This window comes from Trifolium pratense, linkage group LG4 (genome assembly GCF_020283565.1).
Source record: "Trifolium pratense cultivar HEN17-A07 linkage group LG4, ARS_RC_1.1, whole genome shotgun sequence".
Taxonomy (NCBI): domain Eukaryota; kingdom Viridiplantae; phylum Streptophyta; class Magnoliopsida; order Fabales; family Fabaceae; genus Trifolium; species Trifolium pratense.
In genome coordinates this window covers 9,613,780-9,634,559 of record NC_060062.1, presented here as the reverse complement: position 1 = coordinate 9,634,559, position 20,780 = coordinate 9,613,780, and the positions used below count along the sequence as shown (strand labels likewise).

The window sequence follows — 20,780 nt, the reverse complement described above, 5'->3', positions numbered from 1 at the left end:
AGAATACAAAACCATCAAAAATCTGTTTTTTATAATTACTTTAAAAATAAATAAATTTTGTTAAATAAAAAATAATTAAATATTAAAGGGTGGTTGACGGGGGCCGCCCGCCGGGGCGCCGCCGCCAACCACCGTGCCGACCGCCAGAAGTCCACTGGAGGTCGCCGGAAAATCACCACCAGCCACCGTCCACCGCCGGAGCTCCGCCGCACCGGCCACCGGTGGTCCGGCGTTGACCAATTCCTCCACCACCTTATTAATTATTTATTTATTAAATTATATAATTAATTGAATTTGGAAAATTTGTTTTTTTTTTTAAAAACAAACTATTGGACTTTTTTCTTATTGAGCCTCAATTTAAAAATCAATTTTAAACCAATTATAAAAAATTGGATATGGTTTAGAATTGGTGTGGTTTTTTTTTAAAATGGATTTGATTATTAATTTTGGATATGGTTTGGTTAATGATTTAGTTAAGGTTACTTGGATTTTTTGCACACCCCTATGTGCATCCGGATATTCCAAATACACATGTTACAGGGGGATTATCCAAATTGATAAGAGCTAACATTTCTGGAAAGCATATTATGTATGATTTTCTTAACAATGTGGAGCATCTGCAACTACAAGTGGTATGTATCTATACAGAAAGGTTTAGTTTGTTGTTAGTCTACTTTTTGGTTCATGTGTAATTATTATTTTAGAAGAAATTCACACTTGTGTTCTCTGTTACTCATGTAGATGTTCTCCTATCAAATAGAGAGCATGTTTCACAATTTAACCCATATGGAGATTACATTCGACACCATGCCTTGTGATGGGAACTTCAAGTGGAGATGGCTGATTATTCTGCTTGAAAATTTTCCCAAACTTCAAACTCTTATCATTGATGAGGTTGATATTTAAAACTTCAAACTCTTATCATTGAAGAGTGTGTTATCTTTGTGCCCGATGAATTCAGCCACATGTGAACTTTTACTTATTTGAAATTGATGGAGAATGCCACAATGCCACAATGGTTGATAAGCTTGTCGTGGACATTGTGATATTTAACTCCAATATATACATATGATTGCTTGTCTGTGTACAATAACTTCTCCTTTTGAAAAATTGATCTCTCTTTGATCGTTTGTGAAAGTAAATTAAGAGATTATTATCTGAATCACATATAGGAAGGCAATTAATGTATCTACATAGTATCAGTTTAAATAACTAAATAGGAGTGCCTGATTGAAAATCAAAAGTCATGCTACATAGTATTTCCTCCCAATTTGCCACTTAATGTTTTTTTGTGCCTTCATTGGTCTCACTGTTTAATGGTGCAGTGTGCAAACATGTAAACTAATCCAAGCTGAAAATTGTAGGCATCCTATAAAAATGCAACTAAGGATTAGCCGAGGATGCCTAGTACTCCTTACCAATCCAAGCTGAAAATGTTAGAAAATGAACTCATCAATGTTCATTTAATATGCGGAAGTTGAATCAATGTGATTCGAAATGAAAAAGAATAAACACACTAGTCTTGCAGGTCTTGGAACTACCGGTGTGTGAATTGAAAAAAGTGGGAAAAAGTTCACATTGGAGATAACACACTCTTTAGTAGTGTTTATATATCACAAGGTGACTACTAGGGGAATTGGATTTGGTGCTGTAAAATCATCACACAGTAGCACGCTGTTTTCATTTTAAACTGTCCGATTTGATTTTGATGGTTGAGATTGATTTGATTAGAAAGACTCAGTTTTTAATCTAAGCTGTCAGATCTAAATTTAATGGACGAGATTAAAAACTACGTGAAACCGCGTGCTTTTTGGACTGTAGCAAATCCAGGTCCACTACTAGGGATGTGCCCCAAGGGGTACCATGTTTTGTGAACGGGTGGACCACGCACTACTCTTGTCCATTACACACGCAGACTTGGGTTATTTTTTAGTCACAAAATTGATTAATTATTTATTAGATTTATGTAGCAACCCTTATTCTTCATTTGTCTCACTCCAGAATTCCGTAACAACAACGAATTCTCTCTTCTCTCCCTTTTTCTTTCATCAATTTTTTTCTTTTTTACTTTTATGTGTTTCATTGGTTGTGTACTGATATCGTAGTATCAGTTTAAATTGATATCGTCATATCAATTTCAAGTGGTATTGTTATTCAAGAAAGTGTTTCCTTTCCCGATCTCTACAATGCAGTTGTTGATCAGTACAGTTGAACTGAACTATTTTATCGTGAGGACATTAAAGAAACACATAATACACATATTTGCTGCTAGTAGCAGTTGAGAAATAATACCAATAGTTTGTGAAATAACCAGGTGTATACATGAAGTTAATCAGCAATGATTATAATATTTTACATGAGAGAAACCTAAAGTGACTACCAAGCCACACTTTTATGAGGAAAAGTTTAATTTATAAATATGTAAATAAGTTAGTATTATCCTTCAAGTTAGAAAATTTAATTTAGTTACTTTTAACATAACAAAAATGTTCTACCTATGAGATTACTAGTAACCTTAATGCAGCCTAGAGACTTAATGACTCACCGAGATCATCAAAAGCGGGTCAAGATTGTCAATTTTAAAAACTTAAATTGTTTAAAACACCAAAAACTGGACACATCGATCGAATCATCTTTTATGAATTCATACGAGATATATATTTATTTTCTCTTATTTTTATTAAATCACTATATATTAAGCAGATATCTCATTTTGGTCAAAAAAAAAAAAAAAGTAGATATCTCATTGAAATAAAGATAATTGTTAACTATTATTTCCAAAACACAATATATATTTTTGTTAAAATTTTAAACATTTTGAAGTATTTACAATGTGGACGTTATCCAAATTAGAATTTTTCTTATTTTTAATTGCAAAAGAGTACAATAGAAAATCATTTTGGAAAATGAGTTGGATAAAAACTCAAAATAGGAGGATTGTTTCAACTTTCAAAGAATAAAACAAAACATAGCAATAGAACCATCCACCACATGGAAGTAGAAGTTAGTTGATACATGTAACAACAACAAGATACACTTTCCATTTCCATTCAAAAGTTTCACTTTCAGACATAAACCTAGGACTTTCGATTTCCCTTTTGTCTCACAAAATTTCTGAGTAAACAAGGTTGTCCAAAACACCAATTTTCATTAATTTTTCTTCAAAACTTCAAGATTTGGTAGCCATGGCTACAATTGTAGCTATGGTATCTTGTTCAACTACAAATCAACAACCTTTTTCTTCATGGACTCGTGGTTCAATTCCCATTTCAAATCTCACCTCATCACTCTCTTTCAAATCAAGATTAACCTCATTGAATCCACAATTTCGTGCTGCTTTGGTTGAAGCAAAACCAGCTCCTTTATCAACACAACCTAAAGATGATTCCCTCAAGGCTCTTGCTCTTCCAGTTGATCGTGCTGATGATATTCAAGCTGAGACAAAAGCTTTGGCTCGTGCTGTTAATGCTTCTGTTTATAGTCCCCAACTTGTTGCCTCAAGATATGGTTCTAAACCCTTCAAGGTTTTGTTCTATTTCTTCCAAAGTTTGAATCTTTTTCTCAATATCTTTTGTGGGTTTGCTTTGTTTTTGTGAATTTATTTGACCCTTTTTGTGAATTTCTTTTGTGGGTTTGGGTTGTTTCTGTGAATTGATTTGAACCTATGAAACACGGACACTGATAGGGACACCGGACATGACATGGACACTGACATGTCGACACCGATGATAATTTGAGAAAATGACATAATTTTGGGTGTTTCATGTTGACAACCTTAGTTGTGAATATCTTTTGTGGGTTTGGTTTGTTTTTGTGAATTGATTTGACCCTTTTTTGGTTTTGTTGTGTAGGTTTTGGGAAGGGCATTTAAGATTGTGTCTAATTTAGGTTCATTTTGGTTGAAGCTGTTATGGGAGCAAAGAAATGGAGTTGCTGATAAGAATAAAAGGATTCGCGCTATTGAGCTTAGGACTATATTTACTAAGCTTGGACCAACTTTTGTCAAATTAGGTCAAGGGTTGTCTACTAGGCCTGATATTTGTCCACCTGAGTATCTCGAGGAGCTTTCGGAACTTCAAGTATTGAAATCTTCCCTTTTTGCTTGTTTTGATTTTATTGGTGTGTTCTTTTTAGGTTCTGCTGTAACTGTAATGTATAATTGATTTTGAGGAGGCAAAATTGATACTACTGGATGCGTAGAATTGATTTTGATATGTTTGTATGTTCTTGTGTATAATTGATTCTAACTTGAAGCTAGAATTTGGAGTTTTTGTCTCTACAATTGGTTTTTTAGACTCAAATTTATTGTTCAACCCACTTCTAGCTAGAATCAATTTTACATAATCAATTAATGCAAAATCTGTTTTTGTTACTGCAGAACCAAACACACACTAATTTAGCATTGAGAGAAATTTGATTGGTTTCAATATGCAACATAAGATTACTGAGCTATTGAATATTTCATTTTTAACTTGAACAGAGTTGATGTGATGCATTGAAAATTTATTCATCATGTAGTGCAGTCAATTTTGGGTGTTGTTTGGTTTCATGTTGAATTTGAACATTAAGCAGCTTTTGACTATTTATTCACTGGTTCAGTGACTCCTGTCAATCTGCAGCATAAGATTAAGGACATGTTCACTATTTTCTGCATGTTTTGAATGACGATGAGTTTGACAAAATCACGGTGGCACTGCGATTTTGTTAAAGCTCCAAATTGTAGCTTTTGTCGAAATCGCAGTGGCACGCCATGATTCAACAAAACTCAGCTTTATATTACCAGTAACTGTTGTCAATCGAAGTGTTCGGTCTCTTGTTGGACACGAACAATGCTGGTGCTATCCATTGAAAATTTATTCACCGATGAACTCAACACCTTTATAATATTTCTGCTTTGATTTTTTTTTTTTATGGAACTCGATACTTAATCTGTGTGCTTTACATTTACCAGGATGGTTTACCAACATTTCCTGATGAGGATGCCTTTGAATGCATTGAGAGGGAATTAGGTTTACCTATTGACTCTATTTTCTCCTCAATATCTTCATCGCCGATAGCTGCTGCTAGTTTAGGCCAGGTTTATAAAGCTCAGTTGAAGAAATCAGGCAAAGTTGTTGCGGTCAAGGTGCAACGCCCTGGCATTGAAGAAGCTATAGGATTGGACTTCTACCTCATTAGAGGTTTAGGGTTTCTAGTAAATAAATATGTGGATCGATTCACAACCGATGCTGTTGCACTTATTGATGAGTTTGCATTTAGAGTCTTTCAAGAGCTCAACTATGTGCAGGTTAGTTCTTTTGTCAATCACCGAAATCTTTGTTTTAGTAGCAGCTATGTGTGCATCTGTTATCAATTCTGGTGTCTTAGTTTTCTTTGAGAGAAAATAAAAATAGTTGAGGTTGCGAGATTTTAAATTATATAAGATTTTTCTTTTGGGGATTGAATGTTAATTTTGACAGGTTCCTGCAGGAGGGACAAAATGCAAGGAGGTTCAAAAAATTGTATGCCGACAAGGAAGATATCTTAGTTCCTGATGTTTTCTGGGACTATACAAGTGCGAAGGTGCTAACAATTGAATGGGTTGACGGAGTAAAACTTAACGAGCAAGAAGCAATTGAGAGGCAAGGACTAAACGTCTTGGATCTTGTAAACGCCGGTATACAATGTAGTCTCAGACAACTGCTTGAGTACGGATATTTCCATGCAGATCCTCATCCTGGTAATCTTTTGGCGACACCCGAGGGAAAACTTGCTTTTCTTGATTTTGGAATGATGAGCGAGACTCCAGAAGAAGCAAGATTTGCAATTATTGGTCACGTTGTTCACTTGGTTAACCGAGACTATGAAGCTATGGCTCAAGACTACTATGCTCTTGATTTCTTATCTAGGGATGTTGATGTATCTCCAATTGTACCCGCGCTTCGAAATTTTTTCGATGATGCACTTAATTATACTGTCAGCGAGCTTAACTTCAGGACAATTGTGGATGGTCTTGGAAATGTTTTGTATGAATATCCATTTAATGGTGAGATAATGTTATGTTTTTCGATAACTAATCATTTACCAAATTTTCATTGTCTATATTAGAGGAGTGATGTTGTCTATGAAGCACTGACATAGACACCAGACACGATGCCGACATGGACACTTAGACACTAGTAATAGTTTGAGAAAATAGAAGTGATTATATGTAATCACAAGTGTTAGTGCGGATACGCCTTCAATATATGGTGCGACATAGAATGTAGTTGTGTTGATATTTACTGCGTATTCCTAAGTCCTAACTTTCTTGTAGACTCTGATCGTTTATTTTGTTTATTGTTATTTCCATCTTCTGTGGACAGTTCCAGCATACTATGCATTGATATTAAGGTCTCTCACTGTTTTAGAAGGCTTAGCACTATATGCTGATCCAAATTTTAAGGTGCTTGCTGCATCGTATCCCTACTTCGCTAAAAGGCTCTTAACGGATCCAAATCCATATCTAAGAGATGCTCTTATCGAGTTGCTTTTCAAGGATGGGAAGTTCAGGTCTGATACTATCACCATTTATTGCAGTTTATTTGTGGAAAATTCGATTTTTTTTTTTATAAAAAAAACACTTAGATATTGTCATTCGTCTATTATTGATGTTTTACAAAAATCAGAATCTGAAGAAATCTAAAACTGCTTCAAATGAGAAGCTGTAATAATATTTTTTTGAGTAGCTACTCTTGTGTCAAAATCAAAAATAATATTTTTTGTTTTAAATCTCTAAATTATTGAATATTTAAACCATTATTTTATAATATGTAATAAATGGCCCTTCACCAACGATGGATTGGTACTAATGGTAAGGGATTTGGGCCCCTTAAGCAAACAGTCAAGGGTTTGATCTCTGACTCTTGCATATATGGAAAAATTTCGGTCGGGAGGATAGAATCCACGTTGTGTGCCCCACAGATTCCCTGACGAAAATTAGTCACTGCTAAAGGTCGGTAGAAACTTCGTACCTATAACATGGTAACAAAATTTAAGCAAACGGCCCTACAATCTATCATTGTTTGAACTTGTTGATGTAGAATAGTGTATAATGAGTGCACTTGAATATTCATTGATTTTGTCCATCGCAGGTGGAATAGGCTTGAAAACCTTCTAGTTCAAGGGAAAAAAGATAGAGATTTCTCTGCTAAAGAGGCTTTACAACCTGTCCTAAAGGTATTGTTGAGTCCTGATGGTGAAGTTTTGAGGAATCTAGTTATCAAAGAAGCTATTCGTGTAACTGAAGCTTTTACTCTTGGCACAATTTCCGAAACATACCGGTATGTTCCCGACTTTTTGAGGTCTCTTGTCTTCAATGGCATTGCAAAGGATCCGCTTATGATGTCAGAAACCGAAATGCAAAACATGGTAGAGCTTAGAGATCAAGTGATTAGGATATGGAGAAATCTGCAATCCTCTAATGATTTTGATCCATCAATTTTGCTACCAATACTTCAGGTAAGAATCAGCATTTGTCTAAATAATTGTTGAATCCGATTCAAACTTTTTCAGCCTTGATTTTATTGAAATATGTTTACGCCTGAACTCTAGCAAAAAATGATACTTAAATACGAACAGGTCCTTCAGCAACCTGAAGCTCGTAGACTTGGGGGGCGTGTTGTAGGTGGTGTTACTCAACGACTCGGAGCACGCCTTATTATGCAACTACTTGGAGCATCAACAACAGCTTCTAAGTAGATTGTGTTACAGCAATGGCTAGAAAAGGCATGCATATTTCTATGGAATTTGAATTGCTTTTATGATACTCAAGGTTTGTCAAGATATTATTACTGGTTTCATTATCATATTTTGCAGTGGTACAATACATTCTTATTCGAGTAAATATCAAAATTGAAACTTGAAATTGTAAGGTTTGCCAACCTTAGTTCCCCGCATTATCAATATTTCATAAATATCTCTAAAATTGCAAAATGTTAATCAAGTTCGCCCCCTCTGTCTAGATCTGATATCAACTATCAACTACATTGCTGAAATTATTCACTTAGTTTCAAATTCATCGCCGATATTAGCAACTTAATGTGATTCTAGGCAAGGACAAATTTTGTTAAAGTTTTGTAATTTTATGGATTATTTTAGAATATCAACAATGTGGGACTAGTTTGATTCAACCCTACAATTTTAAGGACTAATATGGGTATTTACTCATTCTTATTCATCGATCGATTGGACCTTGTGTCACACAATGATGTTCTATCATTGGTTTCTGCTAATGTTTTGTTTTGTTTTTCCTGTCATGTCAGGTTATTGTGGTCGGGGATGATAGGAGTTACTTATAAGAGGAAACAAAGTAAGCTGTAATTCTTGAAATATTGTTGTATTTTTTTTTAGTCTTGGATGCTGCATTTTAGACGAAAAACCTGTATATATATGATATCGTTTCGTCGTCATTATTGATTATGTGTCATCACAATAAGCATCAAGAGATCACAATGTAACAATGGCAATTGGTCAATAATTTCCCTTGCACATGTTGCTGTTTCTTATTTACAATTGTAGATATTTTCCCCAAAAATTAAAACTATAGAGCTTTTGAATGAGAAAACACATGCTTTAGGAGCAACCATGATCCAATGCAGGTTTTTGTGTCCAACTTGGGAAGTTTTATACAGGCATAAAGGGAAGTTCATAAATTTATTGTCAATTACATTGTTAATTGAGCTTATGAGCCTTTCATCATTGATTATGTATGATTACAATCCAAATTCTATTTTCACTATACAAATTAAGATGTTTGCTGTCCTTCGAATTTGTGCTGAGCTTAACTCAACTCTTACGAAACTGTTTTGTGTGATAATGATGACCACCCGTCACTTATAAACACTTGTCCATACGTCATACAATGTGGGACTTCTCAAAACCCTTCTCACACTTAGCAGGGTGGCTCAACGGATCTTAAATAGAATATGATACCGTCTTAGAATGTTGGGTTGAGCCTAACTCAACCGGTACATAACCAACTTGTAAGATGACTGGTGACACTTTTTATAAACTTATTTTAGACCTTATCCCTATTCTATATGGGTTGTGCAATGGATTCATCAATTTTCAGGTAATTCTCTGTTGCAACAAGATCCATAGAGTCCATGTCAATGGAAGAGTATGTGTGATATATAATTTTGCTTGATTTTATGAATGTCGATCATGTCTATTTTGTCGAGTTTTATTTCAATTAGATATTTGTGTCTTGTAAATCTTTATTGGCAATATATATGCACGAATGGTGATGGTAATAGAGATTATTACGGTATGACTAAATCATTATTATAAGTAAAATCAGTTACAGTATGACTAACTCATTATTAATATTTAAACCATGGTGATTAAGCCGTTAACTATTGATGTTTGGATTTAAGCCGTTGTTAATGATGTTGTTATAATTGTTACTAATGATGTCGAGTTTATTGATGTTGAGTTTAAGTTGTTACCAACGATGTTACTATATTATATTGGTGTCGAACTATTGATGTTGTTTATTGATGTCGGACTATTGATGTTGTTTATTGATGTCGAACTATTGATGTTGATCCTACCAGATGTAAAACTAGAATTGATGTTGATCCTACAAGATGTAAAACTGGAATTGATGTTGATCTTGGTACCGCATCATGAGAGTCTAGGTCGCATTGCATTCTTAAATGCTCTTATGTGTATAATTGTTAATTGTGCATTGTGTTGTTGTATCCCTCTGATAATGTGTTTATAGTGTGTTTCTTTATATGATTGATGAGGAGTTATCCGCCTACTTTTTTGGAAAATAAATAATTATATATATATATATATATATAATTTAATTTTTTTTTATCGGTGGAGTGTTTTGTTATTGTTTTGTGACATTATTCTTATGGTGATTATGATTCAATCTGGATAAGGAAGTTGACCATTACAATTAACATTTTAGGTACGCAAAAATGAGTTTTTATAACTCATCAAACAAACATCTCCTTCGGTACCTAAAATGTTAAATGTAATGGTCAATTTCCTTATCCAAATTGAATCATACTCACCGTAAGAATAATGTCACAAAACAATAACAAAACACTCCACCAATCAAAAGATTTTTTTAAAAGATATATAATTTTTTATTTTTCAAAAAGTATGCAGATAACTTGTCATCAATCATATAAAGAAACACACTATCAAAACATCATCAAAGCGGTACAACAACACAAAGCACAATTAACAATTATACACATAAGAGCATTTAAGACACTATGTATGCAATGCAACCTAAACTCTCTAGATGCATGTGGTACCAAGATCAACATCAATTCCAGTTTTACATCTTGTAGATCAATAGTTCGGCATTAATAAAACATCAATAGTCTGACATCAATAAACAACATAAATAGTTCGACATCATTACTACACTAATATTACCCCGATACTACACCAATATAATATAGTAATTCAACATATTAATAATAACGAAAAAAGCAACATCGTTGGTAACGATGTAAACTCAACATCAATAAACTCGACATGATTAATACAATTATAACATCATCATTAATAACGGCTTAAATCCAAACATCAATAGTCAATGACTTAATCAAAACGGTTTACTTTTTTTTTTGAAGGAAAAAAATTTATTAGCAAATAAGAAGAAACAATAAGGCTCTTATCTTTTTGTATAAGAGGCCAAATACAAGGGGGTGTAATATTTAACCATTCTCTATTGGGCTCGTGTTCGGCCCATTTTGCTAACTCATAAGCAACTTTGTTTGCAGCCCTAGGAACCCAAACAATATTAGCTTGAGGTTTATCATCGAGGAAGAGTTTGCATTGCCGAATCACACTACCTCATTCCCGTCGAACCTTCGCTTTCTCTTTCACAGCCTTCACTACGATTTGAGAGTCCAGTTCAAAGATTACCTTGTCTTCTCCAAGCTTTTCGACCCAATCCATAGCGTCATTCAAACCCATCGCCTCTCCTGTTACCACATCCGCTACCCCAGTTTACTTAATAACGAGTTAGTCATACTGTAACTGATTGATTTTGCTTATAATAATGATTTAGTCATACCGTAATAATCGATATTACGGTCACCATATATATATTGCCAATAAAGATTTTTTTTACAAGACACAAATATCTAATTGAAATAAAACTTGACAAAATCGACATAGAATCATAAAATCAAGTAAAATATATATCACATCACATATATATAAAATTAAAGCATGCTGAGACAATAGAATCATATTCAATTTTTTTTGACAGGAAACTAATTTCATTAATCTAACCGTGGCAATAAATCAAACCGTGGGCCGTGGCAATATTCAAAATTCATAAAAAGCATTCGGACATGTTTAGTAGCTTCCTGATATATTAAAGAAAGTATATCACATAAACAACATGCATATTAGCCAAATTAAAAACATAATTAATAATGTACCAAAAAAATAAATAAATTAATAGACCAAACGATAATTCAATAAAAGGATATAGTCAGCCCTCTTTTTACTAGGTTCTTTTTAATTAATTTTCTTTCAATAGATGTTCCTAGTTTTATGTAGAGCTGTAAAAAGGGCCTTAAGGGGCCGACCCTTTAAGGGGCGGACCCACTTATTCCTGATTATTAATTTTATTTAAATTTTAAACACAGTTTTTTTAGGGTGCCGATCGTGGACAGTGCTGATTGAAGAAAACGAGAATAAGTTCACGACACTAGAAAAATTGTTTAAAATTTAAATAAAATTAATAATCAGGAATAAGTGGGTCCGCCCCTTAAAGGGCCGGCCCCTTAAGGCCCTTTTTACAGCTCTAGTTTTATGCCTATTAATATTTATTTTACTTTTTCTATAACTTTTTTTAGGAACCAAACTTTCTATAATATTTTTATTGTTTTTTGTTTTGGTTCTATTTTTATGCATAGATTCATATTTTTTTTATTGTTTAGTGAAATTTTTATTTAGATTGTTCTATTTTGTTCATATCTATAATATGTTTTATTCATATGTTTTAGTATATCATCTTTTTATTGCATTTATCTGTTTTAAAAAAAGTTTTAGTGAATTTTTTATGCGTATAGATTTCATGAACCGACCCGCTTAGTCCGACCCGATAAGCAAAAGCCTACATGGCCCAATGGGCCGACCCACTGATTTTCATAGTTTTTTTTTTTTGAAAAAAAAAAATTCTACTAAATTTATAATCTGTTTTGTTTTTATTTTTAAGCATATTATTTTTCAATTTTTTTATATTTTGTTGTCAGTGAAATTACGATGAAGAATACAAAACTTGAAATATGATTATTAATTTTTTTTTTGGTAAATTTGATAGTAATCAATTTTAATATATAAATAATCAATTTTAATATATAATATCAATTTTAATATATAATATAATAATATATTAGAAGTAGATGATGATCATGGCCTTTGCTTAACCATTACATGTCACATAGAGTAACTCTCAACTCCAGTTAGGGATAAAGGATATAATAAATAGAAATTTTCTTTTGGCATTCCTTAAACTTGCGCATTATGTAAAATTTTGAAAATACTTTTATCCCCTAATTAACCGGCGAATAAGTTTCACCATATAAATAGAGGATGAGTAAAAAGTATTCAAATTTAACAATAACAAAGTTTGAAGATTTGATGCTTCCAAAGAATATTTTGATTTTTTTTTTCATTCACTAGTTAAGTAGCGAAGTGTACCTTCATACACAAACATTGTCCTCCTCCACTCTAAACCCTTCCGAAAACCACAATTAATTTTCACAAAAATCACGTTTTCAACACATACCCAAAACATCAAGGAACTCCATAGACATGACATTGAGCTGAAAGCAAAGATGATGTGAATTTAAATTTTTTCTCATTCCTCAAACAAATAACCTAAGGTTGATGAGAAAACATCTAGGATTGACGAGAAGCCGATCAAAGAACATAAGGGCGATGAGACCAAACAAAGAACCCATGATTGTGGAAAGGTGTTGTGGTCCCACGGAAGATCGTCCTAATTTATGTCTTCTGCATAGGGAAAGGTTATTTAGGTATAAAATATATGTTTTTTACATAAAAATATAATTTTTCAACATGCTTATTTATCCGCAACATGCGAGATTAATTTAATGGTGCCAACTACAACTTGAAAATGCAAATGAAAGAACGCTAAAAAAAAACGCTATAGTCACGACGATGAACACTCTACTAAACATTCAATTTTTTTTTTAAAAAAAATATATCGTCCAAAATTGTGAAAAGAATAAAAAGAAAAAAAAATTATAGTCTCCTACCGTCCAAAATTGTGAACACAAAAGTGATTGATGAAGATAGGAGAAAAAGTACCTTTGTAGAGATTTGGCAGCTACACGTGTTTGCATCAGGATGTGCCACGTGTACTATTTGGCCGGTATTGACGGTTGAGACACTTGGTTGTGCCCCTTGATAAAGGAACACTTGGGACATCATCCCATGCATGTATCTTTGTCTGTTGCAATTAACCTGTTTTTCTTCCCTTTGTTCTTGCTGTTTTCAAGCACCATGTGCCTCTACTGCTCCCATTTAATAAAAATTTGAGACGGTAAAAAAAATGCTACGAAATGTTTCGGCACACCATAAAATTTCACATTGTTTGAAAATTGAAATCCAACAAAATACTTTTTACAAAGAATAAAATTGTGAGGCTCAAACATAGTAAAAAATAGTAAATTGTGTTGTCAATGAATTGCGCTTGTGTGTGTGCGTTTTTGTTGTAGTTTGACTGTTTATATTACATGTTAGAGCTGATTCTAAGACTTTCATGGTTTGATTGAGTCAAGTTCCACAATCTTTATACTTCTTTTTCATTTAATCTACAATTTTATTTCTTTCGCTTAAAAAATAATTAAATATTATCATATATGCATCTTAATTTTTTTGTTTTGTTTTTTATAGAAGTTAAAATTGTATTTGAAATAAGTTATCTAAGCACAAGATGTGCCTAGACAATCGAAAAACAAAGGTTTGTAACAAATAAATAAAGATAAATTACAAATCGTCACCGACACTCTAAAGAGATTAGACCACTAGTGATTAAAACCATAATAAAACCCTTCAATTTTGAATTAATCCACCACCAAGGGTGAATCTTCACTCTATTGACAATATATCTTCAACCGCTAATTATAACTAGTTAGAAAAAATCCCACCCCGCCTAAATAAGTAGTGTTTCATTGGCAAACTTATAGTTAATAATATTAGGGCCCGTTTGGTGCACAGGATAAGAGACAAGATATGATAACTGTATCATATCCTGCCACAATCCAGTGTTTGATGATACAGCAGGATATGATAAGTTAATCCTGAAGTTTATCCTATCCTGTCTCTCTAGTTATAATTCTTATCCTGAATTTGAGCTGGGTTACTAGCAGGATAGGATAAGAAGAAAAAAAAATTACTGATTTATTTTATAAAATATATTTTAAAATACATAAAATAAAATTAATAAAATATAAATAATTAATTTTTAAATATATATGTGATTTTCTCACAGGGGTAATTTTGTAATTTATATATTCTAAAAAATCAAAATTTTACTAAAATTACAATATTTTAAAGTAAAATGATTATTAAAAAATTGACAAATAGGGATATTAATTTAAATTTTATAAAAAATTAAATATAATTATTTTGCAATAGTAGTTTTATTATTTACGTATGAGATATATCATATATTTATTTAGCTTATCTAACATGTATATATTATTGAGTTATTTATTTAATCATGATTCATATAAAAAATTAAACTTGATTATTTTCTCATGATTTTTATTTTAAATTATATAAAGTTATTTGATTACTTATTTATATTTTTTATTTATAAAATTCAAAGTATTACAAAATAATTTTTAAAAAATAATAATTGTTTTACAAGAGTAATTTTGTCAATTAAATATGTTATATATCTTATCATATTATTATGAGCAAGTATGTATTAAAAACAAAATATAATAGTTATCATGTTTGTTATCCTGTGTGCACCAAACATAGGATATGATAACTGAGTATAACTGTTATCCTGCTGTTATCTTATCCTATCCTTATCCTGTTTTATATCCTATCCTGTTACTATGCTATCCTGCGCACCAAACGGGCCCTTAGAGTTCAAGTGTGAGTTATCAGAATTACGTTGATTATGAATGAAGTCAATAAAAGATATATAAAATTAAAAATGATCTATTTACTTAGAGTTTTAATTTTTTAGAAGTGGTTTATTTTTAAATTTGTATAATATAGTCGAAACAACTTATAATTTAGATAGCGAAAGTAATAGACTAGAGCTTATTACCCTTGTAGTTATCCTACTTAAAACAAATCAAATCCACTTTATGATTCAATTGCCCACAATTTTATTTATTTCAATTTTCAACCAATAGTACAATATTGACTTCGATCATCGTTCTCTCATGGTGGGTTACAGTTGCAATGTGAAATCATGTTCATGTTAATTAACGTGTCTAAATTAAGATCTCAAAAGTGTTCCAACTTTCAATATTTTGTATATTAATATTTATCCTATAGTTTCCCAAGGAGAGCAAAAATGGAAGGCAAAAAAGCAAGAAACAAGGGACACTAGCAATTCAAAAATATTGATTGAGTTCCTTGAATGTGAAGACAAGGAATGAAAAGTTCCTCGGTTGAACAAATTTTGGGAGGCAATAGCATTCTTGATTTTGGTTAATGTTTCACTTTATATATACCTTCTAATGAATCTAATGCTATTTTTTTAGTATAAGCTTTCTATTTTGGACTCTTAGGTTTGGATTTGTCTACCTTTCAAACTTTGATCATTAAATTAAGATTGGAGTATATTATTGTATTTTATTTGATTTCTAGGAAAGGTTAATGAGTAATTTTGTTTTGGATTTGCATTATTTTATGGTACGTCATGCTAATAAACATCTTAAGGGAATTATGTTAAAATTGAATTTTCTTTTGTCAAATTTTTTATTTTTTTTTATAAAATTGACCGCACAAATTTCAACATATACAATTGATATCTTGAGACACTTGTTAAAATATCAAATTTACCACTTTCATGTCCGATTAATCTAACGATCAATATATATATGTACTAACTGCAATAAAAACTGTTAGACTTAACGAGATAAATTTTCTCTCTAAATCTAATGGTTGCTGCAATTGTTGTATCATAAAGCAGATGTAAGGACCTGACTCTGAATATAAACTTTATGAAGGAGAAAATACAAACTGTGATTTTCTTAGATTTTTCTAAATTACCCTTGAAGAATTGTGAATAGTTTATTCAACAATTAATGAAAATTAGTCACATAAATAAATTTATAAGTAAAAAAAAGTTTGTTTGTAAATACTATATACAAATCTACTCATATGGACATGACTTATTTTTATTGATTCTTAGATAAATATATGTCTCACCTTTTTAATCATACAATTACTTTGCCAATAAAGAAAATACAATATTTTGAGTGCATCGAATCGAAATTCTCCTATATATCTCTTCAAAAGATGTTCTGTTTTTTCTCTTTGCTTCTCTTGGGACCCAATAAACTGACATGTCTTAAGAAAGGGACAAAAGAGAAGAGGCCACACCATATCTTCATTTTCTCCCATAATTACTTCTTCTACACCCCCCCCCCTACAACTCCATGTTCTCCAATTGAATCTCTTATTTTTCCTTAAGCAATTGCATTTAATGCACATTCATTCCCTTGTTACTACAAATATACTTCTTCTTGTGCTGCTACCATATCGTCACTTCATTTTCCTTAACCCACAACAAAAGTTTTATTAGCTCAAAATTTCACAAGCATCTTTGTCTTAAAATGTCATCAAGTGAATACATTCTTCTTTTATTTCTTTTCTTTTCCTTGCATGCATGCAATGCTCGGCAGCATCCGAGTTCTCTAGATAAGATCGAGAAGAAACCTCACTTCTCCCTTAAGGTTTGTCTTCCTAACTAGCATAAATAGATGCATTTCTTAGTTACAAATGAAATTGGTTTTATAAGTACGCGATCGTAGTTATCAGTGACATCAGGGTTTTTGATGTTTTACTTGCATATGCACCTTACATATGCATCTTTAATATTGACAATTGTTTTTTACAATACTAGCTACTAGAAAAAGTTGAAATAGAAATATAAACTTAATGAGTGAAAAACAAAATTCGTCTCTAATTTTGTCTCGTAAGTGTTAGACAACCAAATTTGCTTAAGGGTTTTATTTTTTTCGTCTTTAATTTTTGTCGTTATTAAAAAAAAATCTAGTAGACATTAAAGATCGTGAATATGATTTAAAACCTTATTCATATGTTGATATCAATACATGTTTGTTTTTGAAAAAAATCGATCAAAATTAATTCATATTTAGGGTTTATATATCTATTTTTTTCTCTAATCAAGTTTTCATTTTAATTATGTAGATTGTTGAGAAAAACGGATTTGATTCCTTTCTGAAGAAGGTTAATGAAGGCGATAATAAAATGAAAACTCAAATTGTTGATGATTCAGAGAAGCCGAAACACCGAAGGAGTACCAACCAGAGGATGTTGAAAGGTGTGGGAAAAATTTCAATTGGTTTACAAAGTAAATCACAAGTTTCAGTTTCATCATGGCGTGTGCCACACAAGAAGCATAGTGAGAAGCATCCTGGATTTAATTTGGACTATTCACCACCTAAGACACATCCTCCTTCTCACAACTAAGAATTAATATGTTATGATATGATCCCTAGTTAGTTATAAACTGAATATTTAAAACAATGCATACACAAAGCCTAGCTATGATCTATGGTGTGAAATGTTTAATTAGTTTTGTTAGCATATAGTATGTGACTACAGAAAATGACTGTATGTGTTCTTAATTATATATATAATTAATTAAACATATGTTTTAATCTAGTTAGGTATATATAGTTCTTTTTATTATATTAATTAAGAACTAATCATGTCTTTTTCTTTATTAACATATCAATGTATGCCATTGGTGCTTAATGAAGATCAATATATTATGGTCTATTTTCTCTTCATTTTACGGTTAATATATCTATATTTATATTTATACGCATGAGTGTGGTTAATGAAGTCAACTATAGTGCACTTGTGAAGAAAAGTGATTAATTAGGGCTATGGTATATTATTGACATTGATTTTATAATCATGTCATGTGCATGTCCATTAATGTTTTTGGATATTTCTTCATACAAGTATTTGAATCTTGGATACGTTTTCCTTAGGATCTTAGTCCTCGACATCAAGGCATGGCTAACAATAAACCGGCCAAACAGAGTATACTTAATTTATCAAAATTTAGGGCCGGTTTGAACTTGTCTTATTTTCAAGCTTACGTAAATAAATGAACTTTTATGTTAATTCAAAAAGTTTTACTAAAAAAATTGTATCTTTATAAGCTATTATCTCATAAACTAGCTACTTTGAAAAACTTATAATAATATAATTTTTTTTTTTATTTGTATAAATTGTTTCACATAAATTCAAAAATAAGACAATCAAACGGATCCGATGCATTGGGTGAAACATATAGGGGAAGAAGTATGTTTGATGGTCCCTATTGTGAGGGAGAGGTGATGAATGTAAATTTAGATTATCTTGTTGGAATTACATATTATTGTTAGTGGAAAGGTACGTTACTATTATCATATTATGCATGCACCATTTTGTTTTAAAAGAAAGTAACGAGTATCTAGTGAGAATGGAATCAATTGATAATTATAAGAGACTAAAACATTCAAATAATGATCAAAATCAATGTTAAAGAATTAAAAACGATAACTTTCAATCACATATGCAGTCGGAGTCGACTCAAGCATAAAGTTACTAGAATTGTCGCTTTTAGCTTTCAACAAAAAAGTTTCATATACTAAATAAAAAAAAAAAAAAGAGTTTCATATACAATAAAAAAGGCCCCATATACATGCAAAAAAGTCTAGTAAAATTTGTTTTGGAATCTCACTTACTTTTAAAAATGATTGAACCGATCATGTACGTAATAGTTGAAGTTCAATATTTATTTGGAGAATGTTAACATGTGCATATATGGCACATGTTAAGGTAGTAAAAATAGAAATTATGCCTTAGAATTTGTGCATTTTAACTTTTCAAGCATTAAATGTCTTGTATCAGGAATAATGTTAGCAACACACTTTTTAACAAACACACTTCAACACACTCTTTTTTATTGGTTGAAATTCACATGAGTCCCATAAAAAAATGTGGACCCATATAATTTTTGTGGGACCCATGTGAATTTCAACCAATATAAGAGAGTGTGTTTGTTAAAGAGTGTGTTGCTAGCATTCCTCTTATTTTAGAGTGTAAATGAGCATATAGTAGTTAGATTTGAAAATTGAAATTAAAGTTTATCTTTTCATTTTTTATCCTTATAAAATTTATAATGTTTTTTCGTGAGCTTAGTTCAGTTGGTAGCGACATCACAGTATATGTGCAAGAGTCCGAGTTCGAACCCGATACACTTCACTTATTCACCTTTAAAGTGGATTTTCTAGCCACTAGGCTATTCGGCAAAAAAAATTATAATTTTTTGCTTTTAATATTTATAAAAATATGTATTTATTCATTCAAATTGAAAATACATAGATCATTACAAATTTAAGATTGTTAAAAACTGAAAAAAAAGGTGAATCTACAAACAATCTGACAGCACCTAGGTTAATAGCATACAAAGACATCATGAAAGTGCCTACACATATGACAAAATAAAAGTAACCAAAATATTCATATTCCCGGATCTGCAATGTTGACGTCCAAGTATTCATCGGATCTGTAATGAGTTGAGTAGATATGTCAATTTGAATCAATGAAACACGTACTAAAAGGAAAAACCAACAAACGCCGCACAAGACGACCACGAACACAACGTCGCATAAGACGACCACAAACACAACGCCGCACAAGACGAAAAAAAGAGTAGAAACAAATATATGTGAATGATCACTTATTTAAACGAAAAGGAAAGAATAATTTTTCGCTCTTAATCATAGTAAATATGTTTCATTTAATGACGAACTAATTTAGGAGATCAATCTTGCTATCTATTAGCAGAGAACCCAATTGAAACCAAAAGATTGTATATAAGAGATGTTAATAATAATCTCATCTAATTGGAATTGTGTAAAAAAAAAAACTCATCTAATTGAATTACATGTTGAGGTATAATGGCAAGACATGTTTCGGTATTCCGTACCTAACAAGGGACATAAGATGCAACAATTTCAAGCATGTGTCTCCTATGAAAGCAAATACTACTAATAAGAACGCAACTCAAATGAAACATAAAATCTCAATAAAGGTGAATTGGGATTGTAAAAAGGAAAACTAAACCAGTTTCTTGGAATTAACATTCAAATCTTAACGAATGTGACAAGAACCATATATCAACATTCCCAATATTATATGGAGTTACCACCAGACAACCTTTTTGCGATTGTGTTTGTCTCACTCTCACTATGATATTTGTATTCAATCTCATAATTTTGAATCCCGAAGAGAAAATCTTTAGGAGTATGTTAGAGTTGAATCTTCGCTCCTCAAATGCGGTTGATTGTTCTAAGACTTAATTTGTATTTTAACTCTTAATTAATTTTCAGGTTTTGATTATGCGCCCGTTTGAATTTTGTTTATTTTTAAGCTTATGAAAATAAATAAACTGTTTTCGGCTCTTAGAATTAGGTATTGAGTCTAAATCATTCTTACAAAATCGGCTTGTAAGGTGAGAATTGCCACTTACT

The 20,780-nt window shown here is 31.6% G+C and overlaps 2 protein-coding genes across 2 annotated transcripts; both read left to right on the top strand.

The window, feature by feature from the left end:
* Positions 1-2,951: 2,951 nt before the first annotated feature.
* Positions 2,952-8,510, top strand: LOC123924148 (protein ACTIVITY OF BC1 COMPLEX KINASE 3, chloroplastic-like). The gene is made up of 8 exons (XM_045976928.1): positions 2,952-3,524; positions 3,852-4,079; positions 4,952-5,287; positions 5,470-6,025; positions 6,345-6,531; positions 7,113-7,479; positions 7,600-7,792; positions 8,283-8,510. The coding sequence occupies exons 1-7, from the start codon at positions 3,186-3,188 to the stop codon at positions 7,717-7,719; spliced, it is 2,133 nt and encodes a 710-aa protein (XP_045832884.1). The 5' UTR covers positions 2,952-3,185; the 3' UTR covers positions 7,720-7,792; positions 8,283-8,510.
* An 8,123-nt stretch (positions 8,511-16,633) lies between these two features.
* Positions 16,634-17,804, top strand: LOC123924147 (root meristem growth factor 10). The gene is made up of 2 exons (XM_045976927.1): positions 16,634-16,958; positions 17,437-17,804. Exons 1-2 carry the CDS (start codon positions 16,839-16,841, stop codon positions 17,716-17,718), a joined length of 402 nt encoding a protein of 133 aa, XP_045832883.1. The 5' UTR covers positions 16,634-16,838; the 3' UTR covers positions 17,719-17,804.
* Positions 17,805-20,780: the final 2,976 nt, after the last annotated feature.